Below are 23,293 nucleotides of genomic sequence, written 5' to 3' on the forward strand. Positions count from 1 at the left end.
TATTTTGACACTTCAGCATTTAGTAAGAGGGTGTCACCATGCCACCAGGTATACCATCTCTTACCATCCCTGTGCTAGAACAGATTGTATAATCACAGCACAGACATGTGAAAATGAAACAGCTTTGTGTATTCATGTGCCTGAGCACATGTATTATGTATATGAGCAGGATATGTGTGTTTGTGTCCCCACCTATGGAAAGGCAACATTTTAACTTGTCATGAAAATTCAGCACGGAAGCAAAAATAAAAGGCACAGAGAAGCAAGTGTGCAGTGCTGTTCAAGAAATAATATCTTGGGCTGGATTACTGGTGCTGCATTGGACTAAGCCTTGCTGCCTTCATTTGTGATTTTTGTCTAAAACCGCAATACTTCAGACCCTCAGTCGCTCTAGCAAGGAACTGCTGCACTTGAACAGCTGCTTTGTCTGTATTTCCACCAGAGGGCTGGCTGTTACCCTCTGGACTCTTTTGGAACAGCTTTTGGAAGAGGTGCTCCCCAAAGATGTGCAGGACAAAGGCTCTCACCGTTCTCCCACAAACCCCGGCAGGCACACGCAGGTCAGCTCGCCGTCAAGGTCGGTGCAGTTGCCATAGTTGAAACACGTGAGGTTCCTCTCTTCATTCCCACAGACTGTGTAAGGTAATCTTCGATACCTGGGTAAACAAGAAGGCAGCAGCAGTTATCTGCACTGTCCTTGTGTCTGGATGTCTTGTGCTCTCTGAGCTGAAGCAAGGGAGCAGGGTTTTGACCAAAGGAACAGCAGCTGGAATTCAGATTTAAGGCTCCCAGAACATGTTCTGCCTAACTTTCTTAATTTGATGAATTTAATTTTTCTTTTCCAAATTAATGATTCACTTCTCATTAAAAAAAAAATGGACATCACTCTACTTACATCACTGATGTGGTTCTTAGTATAAGAGTTACAGTATGAGAGTTCAAAAGAGACAGACTTAACATACAAGATCAGTAATACTGGGCCACCATAAGGCATCTTCAAATCTGAGGATGTCCTCACTACTCAGAAAAAGTCAACAAAACCTGTCAGTTTTAGTAGTTATAACCTAAAAGACTGTAGTTGGGTAGTATGAAGATGATTGTCTGCATCCTTTGGGCTGCAGCAGACTGGATTTGTTAAGAGTCCTCTGAAAGAAAGAGAAGGATTTTGCCTTTTTGGAGAGGAATTGGACATGCTTAGAGAGGAGAATGTTATGGGTGTGCAGAGAAAGGCGATTAAAGAGAAAAACCTGCAGCCTTTCTAGAGGAGAGTCTGAGAAGAATAGGAAACAGCATGTGAGTAGTGTCAGAACCTATAGCAAAAGTGGGCTGTGTAGTGTTTGCAGCCACCAGGACTGAGAATAGGCTGGGAGGAATACACCAACCCAAAAAAGATGCTGTAGCTGAGGAGAAAAACAACTACTTTTCCTATTGATGCTTTCTCTTACCAATTCTGAATTCCTGTATTTATAGATCTAGAGATATATTACTCAAAAAAATATTGGTTTAGAGATTTAAAAACCTTAAGATTTTTTTTTTTCTGAAAAGAAGATGTAGCATATGTATTTTCAAGCTCTGGAAGATCTTTAATCTTGTCATCAGAGAGCTCACAAGACCAATGCTGGCAGCAGAACAGGGCAGCAGAGCTGTGCCTCGTTCCTTCAACCCTTGCCTCATCAGTCTCTGCCTGAGCTGGCAGCCCTCCACTGTCTCAGTCCACTCTAATTGATCTGTACAACTTTCTGTACTCTACATACATCAACTCTGCAGCCATGATTAATATAGAGACAGATGCAAAACATCTGTGTTTAAAGCAAAGGCATCAGTGGTATAAAAGCCCTTCAGAAGAGACTTGACAAAATCATAGAGATCAGCCTTGTTTACAGTACCTGCAAAACCTCCCCGTGAAGTTGGCAGCACACAGGCAGGAGTATCCATCGATCCCATCAACACAAGTGGCCCCATTCATGCACTGGTGGCCACGGCAGTCGTCTATGTCCTCCTCACAGTTCTCCCCAGTGTAACCAGGCTCACAGCTGCACTCATAGGAGGCAATCCCATCTGTGCAGTTCCCATGGATGCAAGGGTTTGAAGAGCACTCATCAATGTTGCCTTCACAGTAGGTGCCAGTCCATCCATCAGGACATATGCAGCGGTAGGAAGTATACGAGTCTTCACATACCCCCCCATGCATACAGGGGTCTGAGCTGCAGAAATCTGCCTGCAAACAGCCAGTAAGAGCAGGGTTTGCAGATATTTTGAGAAATTGCTCCTCTTGAGGTTTTTTAGTAGGGATGTCAGCATTTTCGAAGTACGAGAGGTAAATGCCACTGATTTCTATGGTGCTCATGCACCCTCGCAGGCCATCCAGGCTGTCAAAAGCCTTGTCAGCCACATAGATGTCTGTCTCTTCTCTTAAAAAGTTGAGGCTTCCTGCAGCAGCTGTGCTGGTTGCCGTGTCCTTCTTGTTGTCTATATCCATGTGCCATCTGGAGGACTGGGACAGGGGCTCCACCATAGAGACCATCACTTGGTGCCATTTGCCATCGCTCACAGGCACTGAACTCGCAAGGGTCAGCCTGTAGAAGCTGTTGCCACTTTGCAATTGAAACAGGAGTTTGGAGTTGTGGATACTGATGATTACAAACTCAGGCTCCCTCTCTGCATACAGCAGGATCACGTCAGTGTCCCTGGTTCGAAAGCCAAAGACGATATTGGTGAGGTCTCTGCTGATTTTCCCGTTGCTCCTGTAGAATATCGCGCTGCTCCGGCCGCTGAACAGTGCGTTAGCAAGACCTGTGCAAGGACAGCAATTGAGAAACAGCGCCAGTTTTACACCAATACACGTGGAACAATGTCTCTCCAGTGCACATGCCATATAACTGCTTTTGGGTTTGCTGAAAGACACTCCAATTGCACCAGTGTTTCAGTTATCCTGGTCTGCCCCTCATGGCTGTGGAAATTACAGGGCAGTGCCAGCGTCAGCTATAATGACACCCAAAGTATACTGTCTTGCATCATCTCAGGTTATCACTCTAATATACAATTGTACATTACAGTTCTCTCTCTATTTCAAAAAAAGACATACATTTGTCACTTTATGATTGTTTCCCCAAGTACAAGCAGCTAGTCATTCTTTGTGACAGATCTGCATGGGGTGAACATTTCTTCCCAATTCCTTTTTTCTTTAGGTGTGTCTCAAGATGTTTTATGAAGTATTTGATTGGATCCCAATTTCATCTCACTGATGCAAAAGGATGAACTTAATGGAAGTCAGCTGATGGAAAGCCCCTTCAAAATCCCTGTGAGCAGAGTTATGCCTGTCAAATGTTCAAAGGCAGCCTCTCCTGGTGGGCAGGCACTGCCACAGCCCTGTGCTGGTGGGACTGGGAGGGCAGCAGAACTCAGCTCACACTGCTGTGAGTGAAAATTGATGGGTAACATTGTGGCAGCTTTATGGACATCTTCACAAAGGTATTTGACACCTTTCGTTAGCATGGTTTCTACTAAAATGCACTTACTCACTGGGCTGTAAATTTAAATGTTCTGAGGTTTCTGAGGATTATAGACACAGAGGAGGGACAGGAAGGAATGTCTTCTGTCTGTACTTCAGAAAAAATAGCTTTGAAAGATCTGAGATAAGATGGGTTTCTGAACTATATCTGGGCTTAGTAAATGTTGAGGAAAAGAACCCTGGGAGTCTCAGTATGAATTAATTGACTTCATATCCTGATGCCAAGGCAGCAGAGGTGCAACTGCATTTCTTGTCTTTCTCATAGAAAAAGTTTCCTAAGAGGAAATTAAGTAATTATTCATACTAATATGAAAATTAAAGTCAGAATTTTTCAAGATTATTCCTGTTTTTTTAAATATCTCACAAGCCTGCTGTCTTCTTTTTAGTGGAAGACAGAAGGCAGAGAACTCACTGCCCAGGAAAGCTTTTATTTTGTTATCCTGTGTTGAACAAGAAGTTGTTTATCTTGTAGCTAAGAATACAACTAGTTTAAAATGCAGTTCTGTAGTGCAGGAATTTTTGAATATGTATTAGGGAAACTCCCTACTGTTGCCACATAAACCAGCACAGAAATCTAAAAGGGATGACCTTGAGTCACTGAAAGTGTAAATGAACTTGAATTTCAGCAGAAGGAAACAGTTCAGGTATTTTTCACTTCACTGTCACTGAGTGTTTCTGTTCTACCCTAATTTTAGGGTAAATTTTAAGAGATAATTTATTTTGATGTTATCATTAAAGACATCTCTGAGAAAAGGAGCAATTATTTTAATTTCAGTTACAATTTTAAGCTATCCTGCAATGCTGATCCTAACAATCTGCATAAAAATAGTATCACATTGGTCTGTCTATGATAGAGATCTTTTGTTGACCAGCCTTCCCATTCCTAAGAGTCAGCCAGTCTGACAGCTTCCATCACACTGAGTGGGTATTTATCTTCTCTCACAGCTTTTTGTTAGGGCTCTCTTCAGTAGCAAAACAAAAAAATATTTCTTAAAAATCCTTACTTGCTCTTTTCAATTCCACTCCAGGGTGGGAAGGAGAAGGAAAGTGGAGAAGGAAAGAGATGTGCAGGGTGGTTAATGATTGTAAGACAGGTAATGGTGATCAGTTTTCAAATGGACTGCTTGGCATGCAGGTGCTTCTTAGGAAGGCAGTGCTCGAACAACTGCAGGTATTGAGGTGACTGTTTCCAAAGCTATTCAAGATTTAAGAAAATCAAATGATGCAATTTAAGTTATGTAGCTTGTCTTTTCAGGAGGATGGAGAACATTCTAAGGTTAATCCAGCACTGGATATCCTCATCTCTTTGCAGTGCAAGTGTGAGGGCAACGTACTGATCTATTGGACAACTTTGACAAGTTGGGCTGAGTAAGTTAAAATCAAAGTTCCCGTAAACATCACTGTCTGAGTCAGGAGGTCTTGGGGAGAATTCCTGGGTTTGGAAGGGCAAACATTTCCCATTAACATTACTTAAAACTGACATAGCTCCTTTTTTAATACAGAAATGACATTTGAATGAACTTTAAAGGCAGTGAATACTTCGTTTCAAGGAAATGCTGCTGAAAATGTCCATTGCTGCTGATCTCCAAAGATGATTGGAACAGCTGAAATGTACCTACATTCAAATCCTTGGTGCACCAGCTGGCATTGTGCTTCATGAGGACAGGGCCCAAGCTCACACCACTTAACTTCCTCACATGCCTTCCCCACTGTGTTAGGGGGGCACGTGCAAGTGAAGTCATCCCAGATTGAATAGCACACACCACCGTTGTGGCAAGGGTTGGACTATGGGGAAAGAGAAGAGAGAACCTCAGTATGAATCAAGGCTGTTGGACACTCAACTCTAGGCATGGGGGCTGTTTGGCAAAAAGAAGTTTTATTTTTATTTCAGATGGAAAATTATGAAGACCAGTACTATGACAGTACAGCATGTTCAATAATTAGTGAAAAACAGTATTTCAACTCAAAATAGTTTCATTTTCCCCTATACAAATATATTTTGCTTCTGATATCCATTATATGTAGCATAGCTTAACAAAATCTGCTCTTTTTAGCTTTTTTGCGTGTTTTTTTGCAAAACGTTTTTTGCACGTTTTCCTAATCTGTCATTATAATAATACTGTGTGGGAATGTACTAAAAACATAAAATAAAATCCCCACTATAAGCATGTGCAAACGCTCTGAAAAAATGTCATTCTTACCTTGCAGAGGTTGTCACCAGTGCAGCCTTGGGTGACATTGATCAGAGTTCTGTTGATAAGAGAATTCGGTGGGTTGGTGATGGGGAAGAATTCCAGTGGCTGGTTATTCACTCTTACATCTTGGATACAGCCTTTGAAATACCTGCCATTTCTATCAGTTTCTGTGTTATCTGGTAGGCCTCCAATGTAAAGAATATCCTTACTTTGGATGGTTAGTGCTGGAGTAGAAATAAAGCCTAGGTAGTGAGAGGACTGGAACAACTCCATCTTATTTGGTTCTATTTTTAATGTTATTAGGTAAAAGTTTCCATCATTCAAGAAATGTTTCCCTAATAACTTCATGGAATTTGGAGCTAGCATGGTGAGTTTCCCACCTTCCAAATAGACTCTTACATAGAGGTAAGTACTATTTCTCAGAGCCAATAACAAGCCAGAAGATTTGCGTGTTCGGACAAACATTGAGATGATGAAGTTCTCATTCTGAGTAGAATCAACAGGAAAAGCAGCATAGCCTGAGGAGTCCTCAGATCCAAACCGGCCTGGAATGTACTCTTGAGGTTACAGATATGGGAAAAGGTAAAAAGAAAGACAAGAGAAGGGAGAAAAATAAAATAGTTAGGACTAAATGACAAGGGAGCCAAAGCAATGATTACATAACTACTTCTGGTGGTATTTCTGTATGGTGGTAAGATGTGCTTATTTTATGGATGAATAAAGATTTGATCCAGCTGTAAATAGCTTCTGTTTCCAAATTCCTGTTGGCTTCCGTGGCTGTAGCATTCAGCCCCAGTGCAGGACCAGATGTTATATAATTTGGCACATTTTTCCTCTTTATCATGCTCTGTGTAATGCTGTGTTTTCAGGTAATTAAACAAGGACAGATTTCTATAGTTTCCTGCATTGGTCCTTAGAAAGATCGTTTTGGAAAGAACCTACCTGCTTTGATCCTCTGATGACCATGGAAGTTAATGCAGTTCTGGTATTTTGTGATATTTTTTGCAAAGATTCCAAATCACAGAAAGCTGCTAGGCAAAGCCCTCCCGTGTGAATAGATCACCTGTGTGGTGCTGCATGGGCTCCCTAGTTTTCTGACAGACTTTTTCTTGCTGGGGATCAACATTTGCTCACCTACATCAACTTGTATCCAGTCATGAATCCTGCTCAGTCCCTGAATGTCCACAGTGCTGTGGGAGAATCATGATCCAAGATCGAGTAAGTTTTTTTCCTTTGTACTTATCAATTAAAATGATTTAAGCAAAACCATCTGCCTGTCCTTTATCCCTTATTTTCTATAATGATTTTCAGTCTTTTAAGGATACAAAATATGTAGCCAAAATTGTATTTTATTCTGATGGATCATCTCATTAAAGAACAACAAAGTGTTTCTATTTTTACACTGTAAGTTTTGTGATCTTGTCCTCAATATTACTGACTTCCTTCCTAAACAGTTTCAGGAGCTCTTTTCCATATATCAAATTCCTAGAAAGAATAAACCAAGATTTTTTTTAAATGCTCACATAGCTAAAGATTCAGTCTGTTGTGCAGAAAAACTCCTGGGGTGGGATGTCATAGGCCAACTTTCTGCCTGTAGAACTACATTTTTTTATGATTGAATTAAGAAAAAATGATGAAAATTGGCCATGAAGACCCAACAGACCTTTAATAACCACACTGCACTGCTGTATGTGGTATGGTCATAATATTTAGCAACAGGAATAAATTCCATATTTGTTCATAAACAGACAATTTCTTTGTTTAATTTGAAATAGTTTATTTCTATGAATAAGATTTCCTATATATCTCCAACGGACTTAAAGCCTCAAAACAGCAATTTTTGCTGACTTAAAGCCTCAAAACAAATAATTATTTCTACACGCAAGAGTGTTAAGTTATATCTTCTCTTAATGTGCTACTGGAGAATGAGACACTTTTTTCATGAGGGTAAAAAAATAATTCTGCTGAACTGGGGATTCCACAACTGCAGTATTAGAAAGAAGCCTTGACCTCCAGAAAGGCATTTCATGTTTACAATTACCTTGTCACATTTCCCTCTATTTATAAATATACACATATATCAGCAGCCTGATCTGTTTGATGAGATGACTAGCATCACCTTGGTCAATATCAAGCTCTTGGGTCACAACATCTGGATGTTGATCAAAATGAGGCAACATCTGTTTGTTATTTTGTATATGTAGAGAAAATATTGCCTCTTGTCAATTAAATACTTGGCAGCAACTTTTCTTCAGAAAGACACCAGCATTTCTTATGTTATTCTTTACCACAAGTCTCCCCCACTTTCCCTCTTTAGAAACCTGCCAAAGTCTTTTACATGTGACATATATCTAGAACCTATGTACCAAAATGGCATGGTGCCATGATAAGCAAGGAATATTGTGGTCAGCAGGAAAAAAACCCCCGTGCTTTCTAATCATTCTCAACAGTTCTAATGCCAGTATAAGCTGCTCCTGGCCCTGAATGGTTTTAATTTTGCTTCATATAAGAAGGCAAACATATTTCCCAGATGTTGTCCTATATTCAAAAGTTGCCTTCCAAATCTTTGGATAAATTACAGCTACACTTCAAAGAAGTCTGTTACAATTACCTCTCAGACTTTGTCATTCTGCAATAAAACCAAAAGGAAAAACTATTGAAAGGTATTGATAAGTATTAGGTGGAGCATGCAAAATGATGTATTCAAACATTTGAAATGTATTTGAAGGCCCAGCTTTCTGCAGCAATGCATTCAATAACCCCTGAGGCCAATTGCTCAGCTGATGGGAATCAATGTAGCTTCACTGGCAGCACTGCAGCCACACCAGTTTACACCAGTTTAGAATCTGTCAAATCCAATCTGACCATGGCTCTGCTGTTGTGTTTAATTTTTTCCAGTCCACTTGGCAAATATATCTATATAAATATACTTTGGTATGTATACATGTATGTACATATGTATTTCTTGCTCCTTAAACATTGCTCTGCTCAGAATGCGTGGATGAGGGAGGCAGAGGCAAGGGCACGGTGTGAAGACTTAGTCCTGTGCAATTTTCTTAAACAAAACTGCTTGTTTGAAATCCCTAAAACTTTGCCTGGGGAAGGACTGCAGTGCTCACCCTAAAGATTCCTGAGGGTTGCTGTATTTACAGCTGTAGGGGGCTTCACCCAGCAGATGCAGCAGGGCACTGGACAGGGACCTCCTGTTGTCCTTCCACTTCACCCCAGCCTGCACTGAAAAGATCATTTGTAGCAGGGAAAGTGCTACAGGCAGCTTTTGTGTTGCTGCTCACCACTGCCGTGGAAGCTGCTTGCTGAGATGAGCTCTTCAGCTCACCCAGAGAAGGGCATGTTTCCCTCTGGTCCCCATGCAGCTCTCTGGGAACAGCAGCCTGCACTGGGATGTCCAGCCCTGCCTTGGGACCAGCTGAGGAATGAAAATGGACCCTCTTTCCAGCTGCTGAAGCCCTGCCTGCTCCTTGGGCTAATCAGATTAAGCTAAGAGTATAATCTCATTCATTTTTTTCCCTTTAAATTAGAAGGTCTTTTTTTTTTTAAACTTGCAGTACTTTTGCTTGCCTTTCATTGCCTCAAATGAATCTTGTTATAAAAGCCTAGAGAGCTCAAGGATAAAATTTTCAAAGAATGCTTTGAAAATAAGTCTTAAACTCCAAGTGACTTACTTGCTTTCTAACTTTTACTCAGCATGGATAACCTCCACTTTTTCAAGTTTTTCAGAGTTTATGGAGTGCTAAAAGCACTGAGATTTTAAAACAAGAGGAGTAGAATCCACCAGTTTAGCCTGATTTATTTTTTGTCAGGCTGAAAAGAAGCCTCCCTGGGAAACTAACTGAAAAATAACAAAGGTGTACCGGTACTAACCTCTTGCGCTGGCTTACCACTTGACATTAAGCTCCAGAGATCCTAAGGGTCACGCCATTTCACCTCCAGGTAAACAGGATTGTTTCTGGCCCTGTTTTCAGCAGGCACACAGAACACCAACACCAGCAGCATTCCTTACCTGTTGCACAGTCTGGCCCTGTGTAGGGCCGGTAGCAGTCGCAGTGGTAGCTCAGCCACAAGTTGATGCAGCGTCCCCTGTTCTGGCACGGGTGGTGGCCGCACCAGTCCTTTTTAGCACATCCTGTCCTGACATTTAAAGATGACCCAGATGATACATTCTCTGGAGTAATAACATTCAAGTCTATCTCAATATCCTGAAGACAGCCTACAAATGAAGGTGCAGAATGTGTATTAAAGGTGTTCTGTAGAGAGTTGCTGTTCCCCACTGGTAAGCCGCCCAAAAACGTGCTCTGAAACGCAAACATCACAGGCTCGTTATCTATCTTAGCAGATGTTTTATTGAGACAGGATTCTACACAAGAGCTGTCAAGCAAATTAAGGATAACAGCTCTTGCCAAGGTTACCTCCACTGAATGCCATTCTCCATCACTGACATTATGTGGAATATGCAAAAGAGCCTGTGGCTGATTATTGACTTGCACGGACAAGTGTAAGTAGCCATTCAGTAATTCCAACTTTGCAAAGGTGTTTTTCTCCCCTCGGTGAAACAGAAAAGCTGTGGGTTGCACAGTTTGAAACCTCAGGTTTATATTATAGAAAAAATCCTTTTTATGGGTCTGGGGACTCTTCAACAGAAGGAAACTGTTTCCTTGAAAAGAAAATGTGGTTACGGTTTCACAGTGTATTCCAGTATACCCAGGTGAACATATGCAGCTGAATCCGTGTTGGCCATTTTTTAAATGTGGGATACATATTCCATTGTTTTGGCATTGATGATCAGTACAGCCATGCAGAACTTCTGTACAGTTCCAGCCACCATAAAAAATCCCTTCTTTGTCTGCAGGTGGGCAATGGCAAGTGTAATTTCCAGGAAAATTCTCACAGATCCCACCATTTTGGCAAGGGTTTGTGTAACATTCGTTGACGTCTTCATCACAGTGAGTACCTGAAGAGTAAATAAAGAATTAGGTATGCTGATTTGAATAACTGGAGTCAAAAATAACACTTTTAATAATGTGTTTTATTATCTTTTATTAGAGGGGAATGCCTTGAAAAATAGATGACGGACATGTAAAAGAAACCCTTTTAATATAAAAAGGCCATTCTTTTTTCATGGTTTCCTTCTGCAAAGTATTATGCAAACACCTAAGTGATAACCACATTTTGGAGGAAAGAACCAAACAAATGGACAGTTTTGATATGGATAATGTGACGAAATTAAGATAAACATCATCAGATGGGATCAAGAAATTGTTTCCCACATATCCTGTAGTAGAAATTTAGAATTCCTTCCTTTGTAAGAAACTGAACTGTTTATCGCATACAAAACCCTCAAGAGTTGTAGCTTAATTCCCATCCATAAAATACTCTGGGGATGAGCTGGAGTATTGATCTGCTGGTCATTCCTTGTTTTTTGCGTGTTCATTCAAACAGTGTAAAAACCACAGACTATTATTCCTGATCCTATATGAAACATCTTGGAGCAACACTCTTCAAGTGAGAGTCACAGGACTTACAAGTGATATTTGACATGGTGGATCAGACTGACAAGTGGGTGAACATGCCTGCAAAATGTATGTACTGCAAAAAGTATGTACTACAGGGAAACTTTTTTACCTCTCCTCTATACACAATATAAAGCAAGAAAAGATGAAAGGAATATTCTCTCAAACATCTCTGAGGTCGATTGGTGATGAGAGCACTTCTGCAAGAGATTGTCAGTACAGTCTCATATTTCCTCTTTTTCTATGTAATGCTTGGCTTCTGATATCTGGTAAAAGGAGAACTTCTCATCTCAACTCCATTGTAATTGGATAGATGTGGCCTAAGTGGGTCTGCTGGATCACACTTCACAAAGAAAAACAAATCTGTTCCTCTTGTAAAACGAATCTGTTAATCCCTCTGCACTGTTGTTCATGTATAAAGCAGTAATTGCAGTAACTTCTCCCTTGAGCAATCAAGTGACCGATATGCATGCAGTAGATCAGGGAAAATCTGTTTCTCATCTCCCTTGGAAGCAGTCAAAATATCCAAATACTTTTTTGATAACTCATGCTAAGTGCAACTCTTAACATTTCCACTTCCCTTTATATTTATTTTAGAGAAAAAAGAGAAACACTTAGCAGTTAGTTTTCAAACTAGTATCACCAGCACAAATTAAATAGAAAATGTTTCATCCATCCCCCCAGCAGAACTGCTGCCTGTAAATCAGGAAATGAAATGTGCTTAGGCTCACAGAGTGGCAGCTGGGTGCACCAGGCACCACACCTAGCTTTATGTACAAATGCACATCAGGCTTTATTTCTATAAAAAACTACAGCCATTCCTCATGGAAAATTACAGAGCAGCATTCAGCCGCAATGAATTGTTTCAAATAGCAGTAGATAAGTGTAGTTACTCAGGCTGATTCCTTGCCTGTCCACTTTATTCAATCACAGTTGTAACTGGACCCATCTGGGAGAGTGGTTAGTACAGGAGAGCCAGGAGGGAACTGAGAGTTGGGAGAGATTTGTTGAAAAGATTAGCCAGAGTGAAGTGGTCATAGCAGGTACACAAAAAAACTCTCTGCAGTGATCCAACTCACTCATCAGTCCTCAATTAAAGCATACACTGACTTTCCCCTTGAAGCTTCAGGCTATGGAGCACAGCTAGTTCCATCTCCCTGGCCTGGCAGTGGGGTTTTGCTGCAGCAGTCTCTCTGTTTTCCAGCCAGGCTCATCTTTATTCCAATGAGAGGTGTCTCTGTATACCTTAATGTGCAGTGGCATCTGGCAGAAATGCGATTCATTGGGGCTGACTTTCTACAAGTGAAGTGCAGTTCCCAAACCACTCCTGACTGGGGGCCAGAGCCATGTCTGCTTTGTCCAGTTTGTGGCAATTTCAGTGTTAGCAACTTGTCCTGCTTTTGCTATCCCTGTATGTGAAAAGTAAAGTTAATGTGAGCTGTTTCCTGTTTTGGTCAATGTTTTAGTACATCTCCTGCCTGATACTGCTCCCTTCCCTGCTCTGACATCGGCAACAGGGTATCCTCAGGTCTTTTATACAACTCAGTTTTAGTATGATGGCTGCCGAAATGCAGGTCTCTTTGGGGTTTTTTTGTCAGAGATAAAAATTAGTTCAGCCCACAAGTGGTTGGGTCACTTTGTGCTTAGCCTTGTCATAGGGCTTCGGAGTGGACAGACTGTGCTTAAGGATTGAGAGACTGGGAGGTCCTGTGAAACCTTTCAGAAAAAAATAAATCAGCATTGTGAATGGCTAAGTCCTTAGCTGTTGAATTTTCAGTAATGTGTGGTGACTCTCTGTGTGTTATTTTATTATCCCACAGCACCTGCCAGACATTCCCTTTGCCTTGTAACTTGTGGTTTGACTCACACTTTGCAATAGTGACTTGCCCATGGAAAGGATGATACAGATGCATTTACCTTTACAATAATCTTTAGTGTCTATGTTTTTCTCTACTTCATTAGATAAGATATAAAATTAACAAAATTATTGAATGAGAATGCTAATACTTTTTTTGGAAATAATATATATTTCTATCTTTAATTTTAAGTGAGATATTTGATAAAAGAAGTCATCTACCTCCAACAAAGAAATAAAATTAGTTTTATGAGGAGGTACACATATTGTTATTGTTAACGTGTTCTTTGCCTATAGGAAATGAGTAGTATCAGTTATTAAATATAAAGTGACTCTTACAGAGCCGCTTAAATGCATAGATTTCATAGTCATTTCAGTGTGTCAATACTATGCTCATTTTTAAGTAATGATATTAAAAATACATTGCAAAAGTATTATTTTATCAGGTTGTGCATATAGATAGACACGAGTATGCACTTGGATATATAGGCCTACTGTTTCATAATAAGATTAGCAGAAACACAAATACAGGTCACACCAAAAAACAAATAATAAGTCACTTTTCTCATATCAAGAATAAATAAATCAGCTGTTCTTGCAAGTGGTGTTGATACTGCTTGTTATCTGCCAATTGCTATGCAAGCAAAGACCACTGTCAGTCAAGATAAAAGCACTCTAGATAAAAGGATTAGTCAATATTTATAGAACTGTATAAGCAGTTCAAATAGCTCAGGTTGGAGACGTTAGCATGTCAAAAAAGTATTCTCAAAAGATGTAAAACATACCAAAACAAGTGCAAAGGCAGCCTTTTTTTTTCAGTGGTTACATGCATTAACTCAGCTAAGCATATTTGTGCTTTTAAGGGAAAATGTAAAGTAGAATCATACAGCATTTTCTGTTCTAAATATGTTACACACTGACATAAAATTTCAGATAATGTGAATATTTTTAAAGATGATTACTTTTCCCATCTGCGAAGTTTGGGGTTTTTTTCAAGAGATGAAACAGTTCCTTTGACTCAGTTTGATAGCATCACTCATCTGTCTCCTTTTTTCAGTCACACATTACTACTATATGGTGGCCATTTTCTTACTGTTAACCTCTTAATTAAACTCTCTCTTTCAAATTTAGCAGCAAAGGTTTCCTGCAGAAGCAGATTGACAAAAGCAATTACTGAAGCATAATTCTGCTGAATGCCACTGATTTTCACTCTGATTAAGCAATTGTAAAAGTATTATCCAAATGACACTTTTGATACACACATTTGGTTAGAAATCTGCTTACAGGCTTTTGCCTTTCCAGTCCCCTGACACTAAACAAATATCAAGAAACTACAAACAAGCAATCTGAGTAGGCACTACACATTCAATACAGGCTAAGTGCACGTTCAAATTCACAAAAAGAAAACATTTACCTGTAAACATTGTCATTAAAATGATGTAAACTTGTATCCTAGTTGCAACCATCTTTTTCCGCAGGAAAATTTCCGAAAGAAAAAGATTGTTTAGCACTTCAGCAGTCAACAGAGTAATTTTCTGTAAAATTCACAACAGTTCTTAGTGTAAAGGCTTCCTTTCTGGAATTAGCTTGCTCCACTTCTGTACCTGCTGATGTAGTCTGATGGTATATTTTGCCCAAGCCAGATCAAGAAGGCTTAAAGTAAGACCCATTAAACTGCTTACACAATAGATATGTATTCTATTTAAATTCTTTTTTCTCCAAGTTTATGCTCACAGTGAACGTGGTTTGTGCTTCACAGAAATGCATATTATTAGGATCCATTCAAAACTGCTTGGTCTCGGTTTTTTGTTTGCAAAGGTGTTGTTTTTTAAGACTTTTTTTTCCTTTCAAGAGGTTTGTTAATCCAGATCAACTCTGTCATGATCACTGTCATTCAGAGAAACTGTACATCTCAATAAGCAGATAGAAAGGATCTAAAATTTGATCCTGTTTCTTTATTTATAAAGTATTTTTGTTCCATTTGCTCTCTCAACTTTTAAACGAAGTCTGAGTCCCTAGATTTTTTGAGTGTGCTAAAGATACGTAAAGACTTACTTACTAAAACATTTTTTTTCTTCCATCTCTTGAGCCACACATTTTGATTTAGACCAAATTTTATGAGGGAAAAATATAGTTCAGGAGATTTAACTACTCATTTCTGTGATAATTTAGCAGCAGGCATTACTTTTATCACTTACATTTATCAATTTCTTCTCTCTCAACTAATTTATTCACTAATTAGTAAATTCCTGACCTTGTGTCATATTTGGGTTTAGGTTCACCACCGAAAGACTCATACACAAAACACAATTTTGGATTCATTTAATCTACAGTTCACAATTGCTTCCATGGAGATGCTCAGAAAACTGCTGCTTCTTCCAGCCTCTGACACACGCATCAAGTGAGTTTTCCTATAATACATTTAAATACTAAAGGGTAAAAAATTTCACCCAGACTCTTGGAAAGGCGAGTAAGGCAGCTTTAAACAAAATAAAGTTCATTTTGATAAGTTAATGTGAATGCACTTGATTAGTAGTGCTTAACAGTGCTGCAGTTTGATGTTTAATGTGCACTTTATTTTGAACATTGCAAGAAGTTGGAGGTTCTCAGTAACTGTCATTCCTTTTGCAGTGTAACTGTGGCAGTAGGACTTTGAGGGAAGGTTATGAGCAGACACAGAGCCAGCAGGTGGGGACAGACATCTGCTGGGGACAGACAGCTCCGTGACAACACGGGGCTGGTGGCACACTGAGACAGGGGAACTTCAGAGCCATATTAGCAAATGGCCCAAAGCTGTGCCAGAACCATTGGTGGGAGTTTTACCAAACTTGCCAGGAGCACAGACTCTAATTACAGTCAGATATTGTGCTTAATAACATTTTCATATACAAACCAAGGAGAAAATTCCATGTGAAACCACCATAAAGCGGGTATAAAACTTGTGTAATCCTGCCCAGAAAGTAATTGTCAGAGGTTCCCTGCACTTCCTCCACCTGTACTTTAGAGTTTTGGAAATGTCTGTTATAAAATCCTACCCCAGGTGCAAACAACTCTCTCTTCAAGGGACTCATTAATCCTGAGTCCAACAGAAAGATCTGGCAGAGCACATATTCTTCAGGGCCCCAGGTTTTAGCAGACAATCATGAAAATTCTAACTTTGCCACATCTGTGCAGATAATTGCAAAGAGATAATTACTTTTTGCTGGAAGGAGGAAATGCATGTTCATGAGTGAGTAAGCGCAAGGAAATAAATTGACCATCTCAGTGTCATTGTAATTAAATCTCATGCTTGTGGGTATAAATCAGTCACCAGGCAGGTCAGGAAGGAAGTTTTACTCTTATGTACATCGGGGTAGAGCAAGTGAAGGGCATTTAAATGGCTTTTTTTTCACCTATTTTTCTTCAGTAAAGAACTGGCTTACATTTCATACTAAACTTAATGTGAACAGTGCTCTGATCTTCCATGGCAACTTCTGTTGCTCTCCTGGCAGGAAAAGCTTGTGTAAAATGAGGGACAGCACACAGAGCAGAGCTGGAGCACATGGAAAACAGGATTCTTTAAAATAGTAGGATAATAAGCATTTGTTAACATTGGGATAATTTGCACATGATACCTTTCACACAGAACTCTAATTTCATAAAGTTCATAGACCTTGCTAGTTATTCCTTTATTGCAGACAAATTCACTATTCTGCTATTTTTCCTCTTGCCATTTGAAATGTATATATAAAGTTAATACTGGCTAGGAAAAAAAATTGAATAGAAATAGAGTTGAGTGGCTTGGCTTAATCATTAAATATGTCACTCTAGCTGAGGGATATGAAATTCATAATGTGTTACATTCAGAATGGCATGCTGTAATTCAATCTTTTTAAATGTTGCTGGCCCAAAGCTTCATAGACTAGTTTGAATTTTCAGTAAAAATGGATTTTTTTAAAGTAGTAAAACCCCCCAATCCCTTAATCTCTTCAATCAATAAAGGTTTTTTGAGAGCAAAAGTACTTGGAAATGTTTTTCCACTTGTTTCACATGTTTTGTCACACCTAAAATAGTTTTCATTTGAAAAGAAAAAAAAAAAATAGAGAAGAAGAAAATCATGTACATGCCGTAGGTGATTAGTTGTTCAGTGAGATCTGGTGTGTTTATTTTATTTTAGGAATATTGGAACCAGCCTCGTGGGCTGAGCTTGGCTGCAGCTCCTGGGTGGACGGGGCAGACAGGAGTGCCCTGAGCGCAGCCACGCGCACGGCACGGCCAGGGGTCAGGGGACACTGCCTGCCAAGGGTCCTGCCAGGGCAGCACAGCAACACTGCTGCCTGGAGCCCACACCTCCAGCCCCTATTTCAATTTGCACAGCCAGCCATGTGGATCCAATTCGGGGATTAGGGTCTGAACCTGGAGTAAAGAAAAACTCGTTGAAGAAATATGTCCCTGCGTGACGCTCCTTTTGACCGATGGAGGCAAGGAGGAAAATCAAATACTGGCAGCTCAGTTTTCCCAGGCAGCATCCTTCTGGAGTGGGTTTTCTGGCTGCACAAATGTATTGTAGCTGTGGCCATGCTGATGGTATGAGATAGGAAGGGGAGAAGAGAGAGGAAGAGCACGACTATAGGATGTGACAGGTTAAAGTAGAGAAAGGTGATGGAAAAAAAGAGCAGGCAAGATTTTGGAGACTAAAGAGATGAAAAAGTAGTGAAAGATGTGACTGGGGAAAAGGAAATAAAAATATGGGAATCAATGGTACCCTCAAAGATACTTTGTTGGCATTTGAGACAGAATTCTTGTTGGACATGTGGGCATTTGGGAGAGTAAGAGAACAGAGTGCATGTGGATGGCCATCAATCTACACAGGATGTGTGAGGGATGCTAAGAAAGACTGCAGATCATAGATAAGGTCTACACAAAGATCTGGGCTAAAACTGAGAGTGGGAAAAGGAGACCATGGGAGTAATACCAGAGAGAAAAAATTTAGAAAAAACGAACCATAAGTTTTTTTTCTGGTACTCAAACGGCCATATGCACTGCAGCAGAGAAGTGAATTCACAAAACACACAGAATTAGGACAGAATCACAGAAAAAAATTACATTGAAAGGGACCTTCAAAGCTCATCATCTTGGCCAATGCTCCACTCATAGAGTCAGGACATCATACAGAGAAGAAATTGTAACAGCAGGTTTCAGATAATTTGTTATTTTATACCCAATTCTGGACCAGATATTTAGAAACCAAAGAAAGATATTTGGTGTTCTGCTTTCCAGTATAGAGTTTTTTGGCGTGGTCTATAAGTTGGAAAAAAGAGTATGTGAAATTTAGGAATTTTTCATTTATTACCTTTTAGAAAACAGTGGCAAGACTGTCAAATTCAAAGCACTGATGATCTGATTTGCATTTTCTGTAGATTTTTATGAGCTTGTACATTTAGATTATGTGTGTGCATTTGAACTGAACTATATCCAGAGGGAACTTAAAACAACCAATACCTTTGAATTGTTTAATTAGATCATAGAAGGTCATGTTTCATTGACTTGAAAATCTGTTTGGAGCATATGATTCACTTTGGAATTAGAAAACATGTTAATTTTCCATCCCAAAAACACTTAACGGCTTTAAAAGAGTGCACACTGTTGATGAACACACTCATTGAGAAATGTACATAGTGTCTTGCCTCCCCTAAAAGGGATTTTCTACCTTGTCTCTTGTTAGCTGTTTCCTGTTTGTTTTAACTGAGTTAGGCAAGCACAGCCACTGAGCTGTCTAGTGTGAAACAGCTTCTGCCCTGGAAATGGCACTCTGGAAAATTTCAGTCATTTGCTGGATTTTCTCATTTGGTTATAATGAACGTGATTCACCACTACATGCAAAAGTGACTGTGTTTATGTAACTTCATTGTCAGTCCTTATTGAAACAAACTGAGATAGCCAGAAGGCCAGAAAAATAATAATTTTAATAGGGCCTATAGAGTTTAATTGATAATGGACATGTGAGAATAGAAAAATGTAAAATATGAATGGGTGAATGCACATAACATGTTTATGCTGTGTGTATTTTGAGCTGTGCACAGCATAACTGTATAAAAAGTATGGCTATGCTTTGTATAATCACATTTCTCTATTCCTAGAGTGTATATATCAATATTACTTATTATCACTTTAAATATAGAAAAAAATTCAAGCTTTTAATGCTGAATTATCCACTTTAATTATTTTTATGTGTATTTCCTTTCCTAGGTGAAAGAAAATTTTCTTTCCTGTGACTTGCTCTAGAGCAGATGTAGATGCAGAAGACTTGTGATTTTGGGCTGTGACCCTTCAGTCCTGCTCTGTGTCAGTGGGAAGGGCAGAGGCTCATACCTCTTTTCCCTTCAGCAGAGGTGTTCATCCCCTCGTTCCCTGCAGCATTAGTCCTTTTGTAGTGTGGAAACTCATCTAAATGCTGGCTTTGTCCATCTAAGGTTTCATATGCTTAACTCCTCTCGAGGCTGGGAAGATTGAGACCCAAACTAGCTTCATTTTTGCCTGGTCACACAGCAATCCCGATGGCAGCGGGACAGCGTGGACCTCAGCTAGGACTGTGTGTGCTTGCCATGGAATCCTGGCTGCCTGGTGGGGAATTTCCTGGAGCATATTAGAGGTATGAGATTTGGCCAGATTAAATCTAGTTTTTCTATGCCTTTATGTGTTACAGTTAAGTTCTGTAGCTGTGCAGACTTTTTCACAGTACAGCATTTAAATAGTTTTCTCTATTTGGTACTGCAGGCAGTGATTTACCATGATGTCCTGGCCTCACAAACAGGTCTAATAACAGATTCTGAACCCTCTTTGTTAAGAAAAAATAGTGCCCACAGGACAGAGACTACAGCCATAATTGTATTGATCATTGTAATTCTCTGTATTAGTGTCACGTTGTTAGCACAGCCAGACTCGAAGAATTACAGCAGTGGCAGAGCAATCTGAATCAGATCCACCAAATCTGCTTCTAGCAGTTAATTATCAGCATAAATTAGCTGTCTATACTAGGGTTTTTTTTTTTCTTCTCTCCAAGACTGTTTATTGAAAGTGTGAAGTTCACTGTCAGACAGAGAAAGAAAATGTTTTCCTTAACCTGGTTCTCCTTACACAATCAACAGAAGTCCTTTTCTAAGTTAATTCCAATCTTTTTAAAGGGATCAGCATCCAGGTCATCAGGAAAAGCCTAGCTTAACTTCTTTGAAATTCTCCTTGTACCTGAAAAAATCAGTCCAGGCACCTAAACAGAAGCAGGTTGTGTCTTACTAGAGTCACCTCTGAGTTTATTTCAAACAGTGCCAATGAACAGACATAAAAATACTGGGCTTTATCACTTGTTCCTCTTATTAGCGAACACTGTATAATTAAGAGATAGATGCTACAGGGAACAATTAATGTAAGAGCTTTTATGTAGTATATCACATAAAATTCATTTTGGTGCTCACTCCATCAGCTTATTTTTATTACTCAAAATCCCAACATATTCTTTATGTCTTTGAAAAGACCTTAGACCTGGGACTCATAAGTGCTAATTAATTGCCTGCAAACTGCAAAACTCCTGAGTCAAATCCAACAAAAGCATTAAAGTGACTCCTTTTTTCAATTAACAATTAAAGTAGAAATATATATATATGTATCTATGTGTGTGTGTATATATACACATATGTGTATATAAAATCAAGAAAGGGTTTTTTATGCACCTGAGAGTTTGTGCTGCCTTTCAGAGGGAGCTCAGCAGGCTGGAGAAACAGGTAATCTGCTGGAAGCACACAAAATTCTGCAAAGGGATTCTCCCTCCAAGCCCTGCACCTGGGGACAGAAAAGCCCATCCAGCAGAAGAAGCTGGAGCCAGCTGGCTGGAAAGCAGCTCTGCCATGCTCTGAGCAAGCTGGGCATGCAGCAGATGGGGGCTCTGGCAGCAGAGAGGACCAACAGACTCTTGGGCTCTGTTGGGAATTGTGTTGCCACCAGATCAAGGGAGGTGACTCTTCACCTCCGCTCAGCACAGAGAGACCATGCAAAGCCCAGCCCTGCTCTCCCCAGGTACAAAAAAAGGAGCAGCAATACTGGAGCAGATCCAGCCAAGGGCCCTGAGGAGTTGAGGAATTCGAAAATCTGTCATGAGGAGAGACTCAGAGAGCTGGGGTGGCTCAGAAGTTGAAACGAAAGCCAGTTTTAAAGGCAAGAGATAGCCTTCAATTAAAATATAATATATAAATGTCACCCCAATTTACCTGTTCCTTCCCTTTGAAGAACTATGTATTGCCTGACCTCGTGGATGTGGTTGCCCCCATGGGTGGAATTCTTCCCAAGACATGGTCACGTAAGTGTGACTCTCAGCTGTATAGATGTCCCGCTTTCAGTTAGAAAACACTGTATTTTGTAAATTAATTCTTTTTAGCAGCCACAGGTGGGAAATCTGGCACATAATTGTATTGTAGAAGTTAAGAATATTTGGGTTCCTTGCTACATTCCCCCTGTACACAGGCTTGGCAGTGTTAATCCAGGAAGGTTTAGAAGATTATGTGTACATGACAGCCCTGAGGATTTCCAACTCTCTTTTTTTTGAAGAGCATAATGACCTATGACAACTAAGCTTTATTCTCTGAGGAGCCTGAGATTGCTTCTGTTTAATGGATCAGACAGTTTGTGATACATCAGTTCTAGACACTTTCTTCCCCATGTCAACCTGGGGTACCTCTTCAATATTTCCCATCTGTGCTGACCTGTGTGATCAAGAGGTCATGTCCTGAAGTCAAAACCAGAATCGAAACACTCACTCCTACCACGAGCCAGACTATTAATGCAACCCATTTAATTTACATCAACTTGGAACTTGACATTCAATTTCTCAGTCGAGAAGCAATTATTTTTAAAGGAACATGCCAACAATATTGCTTGGCTTAGAATGGTGAAAGTTCAAAAGGGTAAAAAACATTTCACACCATAAATAAAGAATTGATTATACTTGAAAACAAAGTTTGTAATTACTACTGACATTTCTGAGCCTAGATGAGGTGCCTTTTATGCTTTAAAAACTGATGTCATTCTTGCCACTGGCATTATGGGAACCTTATGTAAGGGTCTGAAATAGTCCTTTGCTGATATTTTAAGTACAAAGAGGAAAACATGAACATTTTGCACAATTCCTGGGTCAAACATTTATTTTTTGTCAAGAAGGGGTGCAAAATTTTTTGTGGGTGCCTCCCTTCAGCCGAATAGCCTGTCAGTAGGACCCCTAGAAAAATTAGTAAAATTATTAATTTGTTCTTATGTGAAAGCTGAGCCTATGATGTGCTAAGAAATTTTAACTAGGAATAGCCCTGTTTGGGTCATCACATTACTCTTTTCTACTCAAAACCATGGTGCTTGTTTTCTCCATAGCCACTGCAGCCCTGGGTGGACTCTGTGTGACTGGCTGCAGACTGATATCCCTGAGCTGCACATGAAGATCCTGCTAACCAAACTGTCTGGTGCAAAAGCTGAAAACTGCCACTCAGAATTTGGACTAGCAAACAGAGTTCATCACAAAGTGTTTGGGAAGCAGCATCTCCCAGATGAGGCTGTAGTGACAGCCCTGGCACGGCAGCTCTAGCCAGAACTCACTGATGTCTCACAGATGCCGGGCATGGACAGCATTTCACACTCCCTCTGCTGGCTCACAGGTACAGAGGGGTACAGAGACCTGGTTCTCAGAGCTCTGCTGGTACCAAAATGCTGACTCCAATCCAAACAAATTGCATGTTTTCACAGCAGCTGGGACTTTTTTAGCAAGGTAATACAAAGTTATGCTAAGCTATGTAAAAACTTTAACTTCTAAACAAAGTGATGAATGGCATTATACCATTTATATTTGACACCATAGCAGTTCAACAGCAGCCTGCATACTTTAATTTTTTTATCTCAGTGTAGGTCAATATTGTCTTCATAACAAACAATGCAGGTTTGGCATGCAAACATCATGCATTTCCTACTGCCAGAAGCCAGGCATGTAAAATAATTATTTAGTAGTGAAGACCAACAGAAACTCTCCTTATGAGCCAGTATGCTGAAAATTTTGCAGAAATGAATGAAGACAAATCCTTGATTCTCACCTCAAAACAATCCAGCCAGAAAACTGTGCCCTTCAAAACAGCAAAAATGAAAGTTGGGGGCCTTTTTAACTAGTAAGGCCTTCTCTAAGCAGAGCAATACAGCA

At 39.9% G+C, this 23,293-nt stretch overlaps 1 protein-coding gene across 1 annotated transcript in view; it reads right to left on the minus strand.

Moving 5' to 3' along the window:
• Window positions 1–23,293, minus strand: part of CRB1 (crumbs cell polarity complex component 1) — a 70,994-nt gene that overhangs the window by 27,066 nt on the left and 20,635 nt on the right. Inside the window, exons 6-10 of the mRNA XM_066325527.1 lie at window positions 9,728–10,675; window positions 5,713–6,263; window positions 5,131–5,296; window positions 1,887–2,793; window positions 528–656 (exon numbers count right to left, since the gene is read on the minus strand). Coding sequence (XP_066181624.1) covers window positions 528–656; window positions 1,887–2,793; window positions 5,131–5,296; window positions 5,713–6,263; window positions 9,728–10,675 — 2,701 coding nt within the window. The remainder of the gene's footprint in view (window positions 1–527; window positions 657–1,886; window positions 2,794–5,130; window positions 5,297–5,712; window positions 6,264–9,727; window positions 10,676–23,293) is intronic.

The sequence above is a fragment of the Sylvia atricapilla genome, chromosome 9, assembly GCF_009819655.1.
Source record: "Sylvia atricapilla isolate bSylAtr1 chromosome 9, bSylAtr1.pri, whole genome shotgun sequence".
NCBI lineage: Eukaryota > Metazoa > Chordata > Aves > Passeriformes > Sylviidae > Sylvia > Sylvia atricapilla.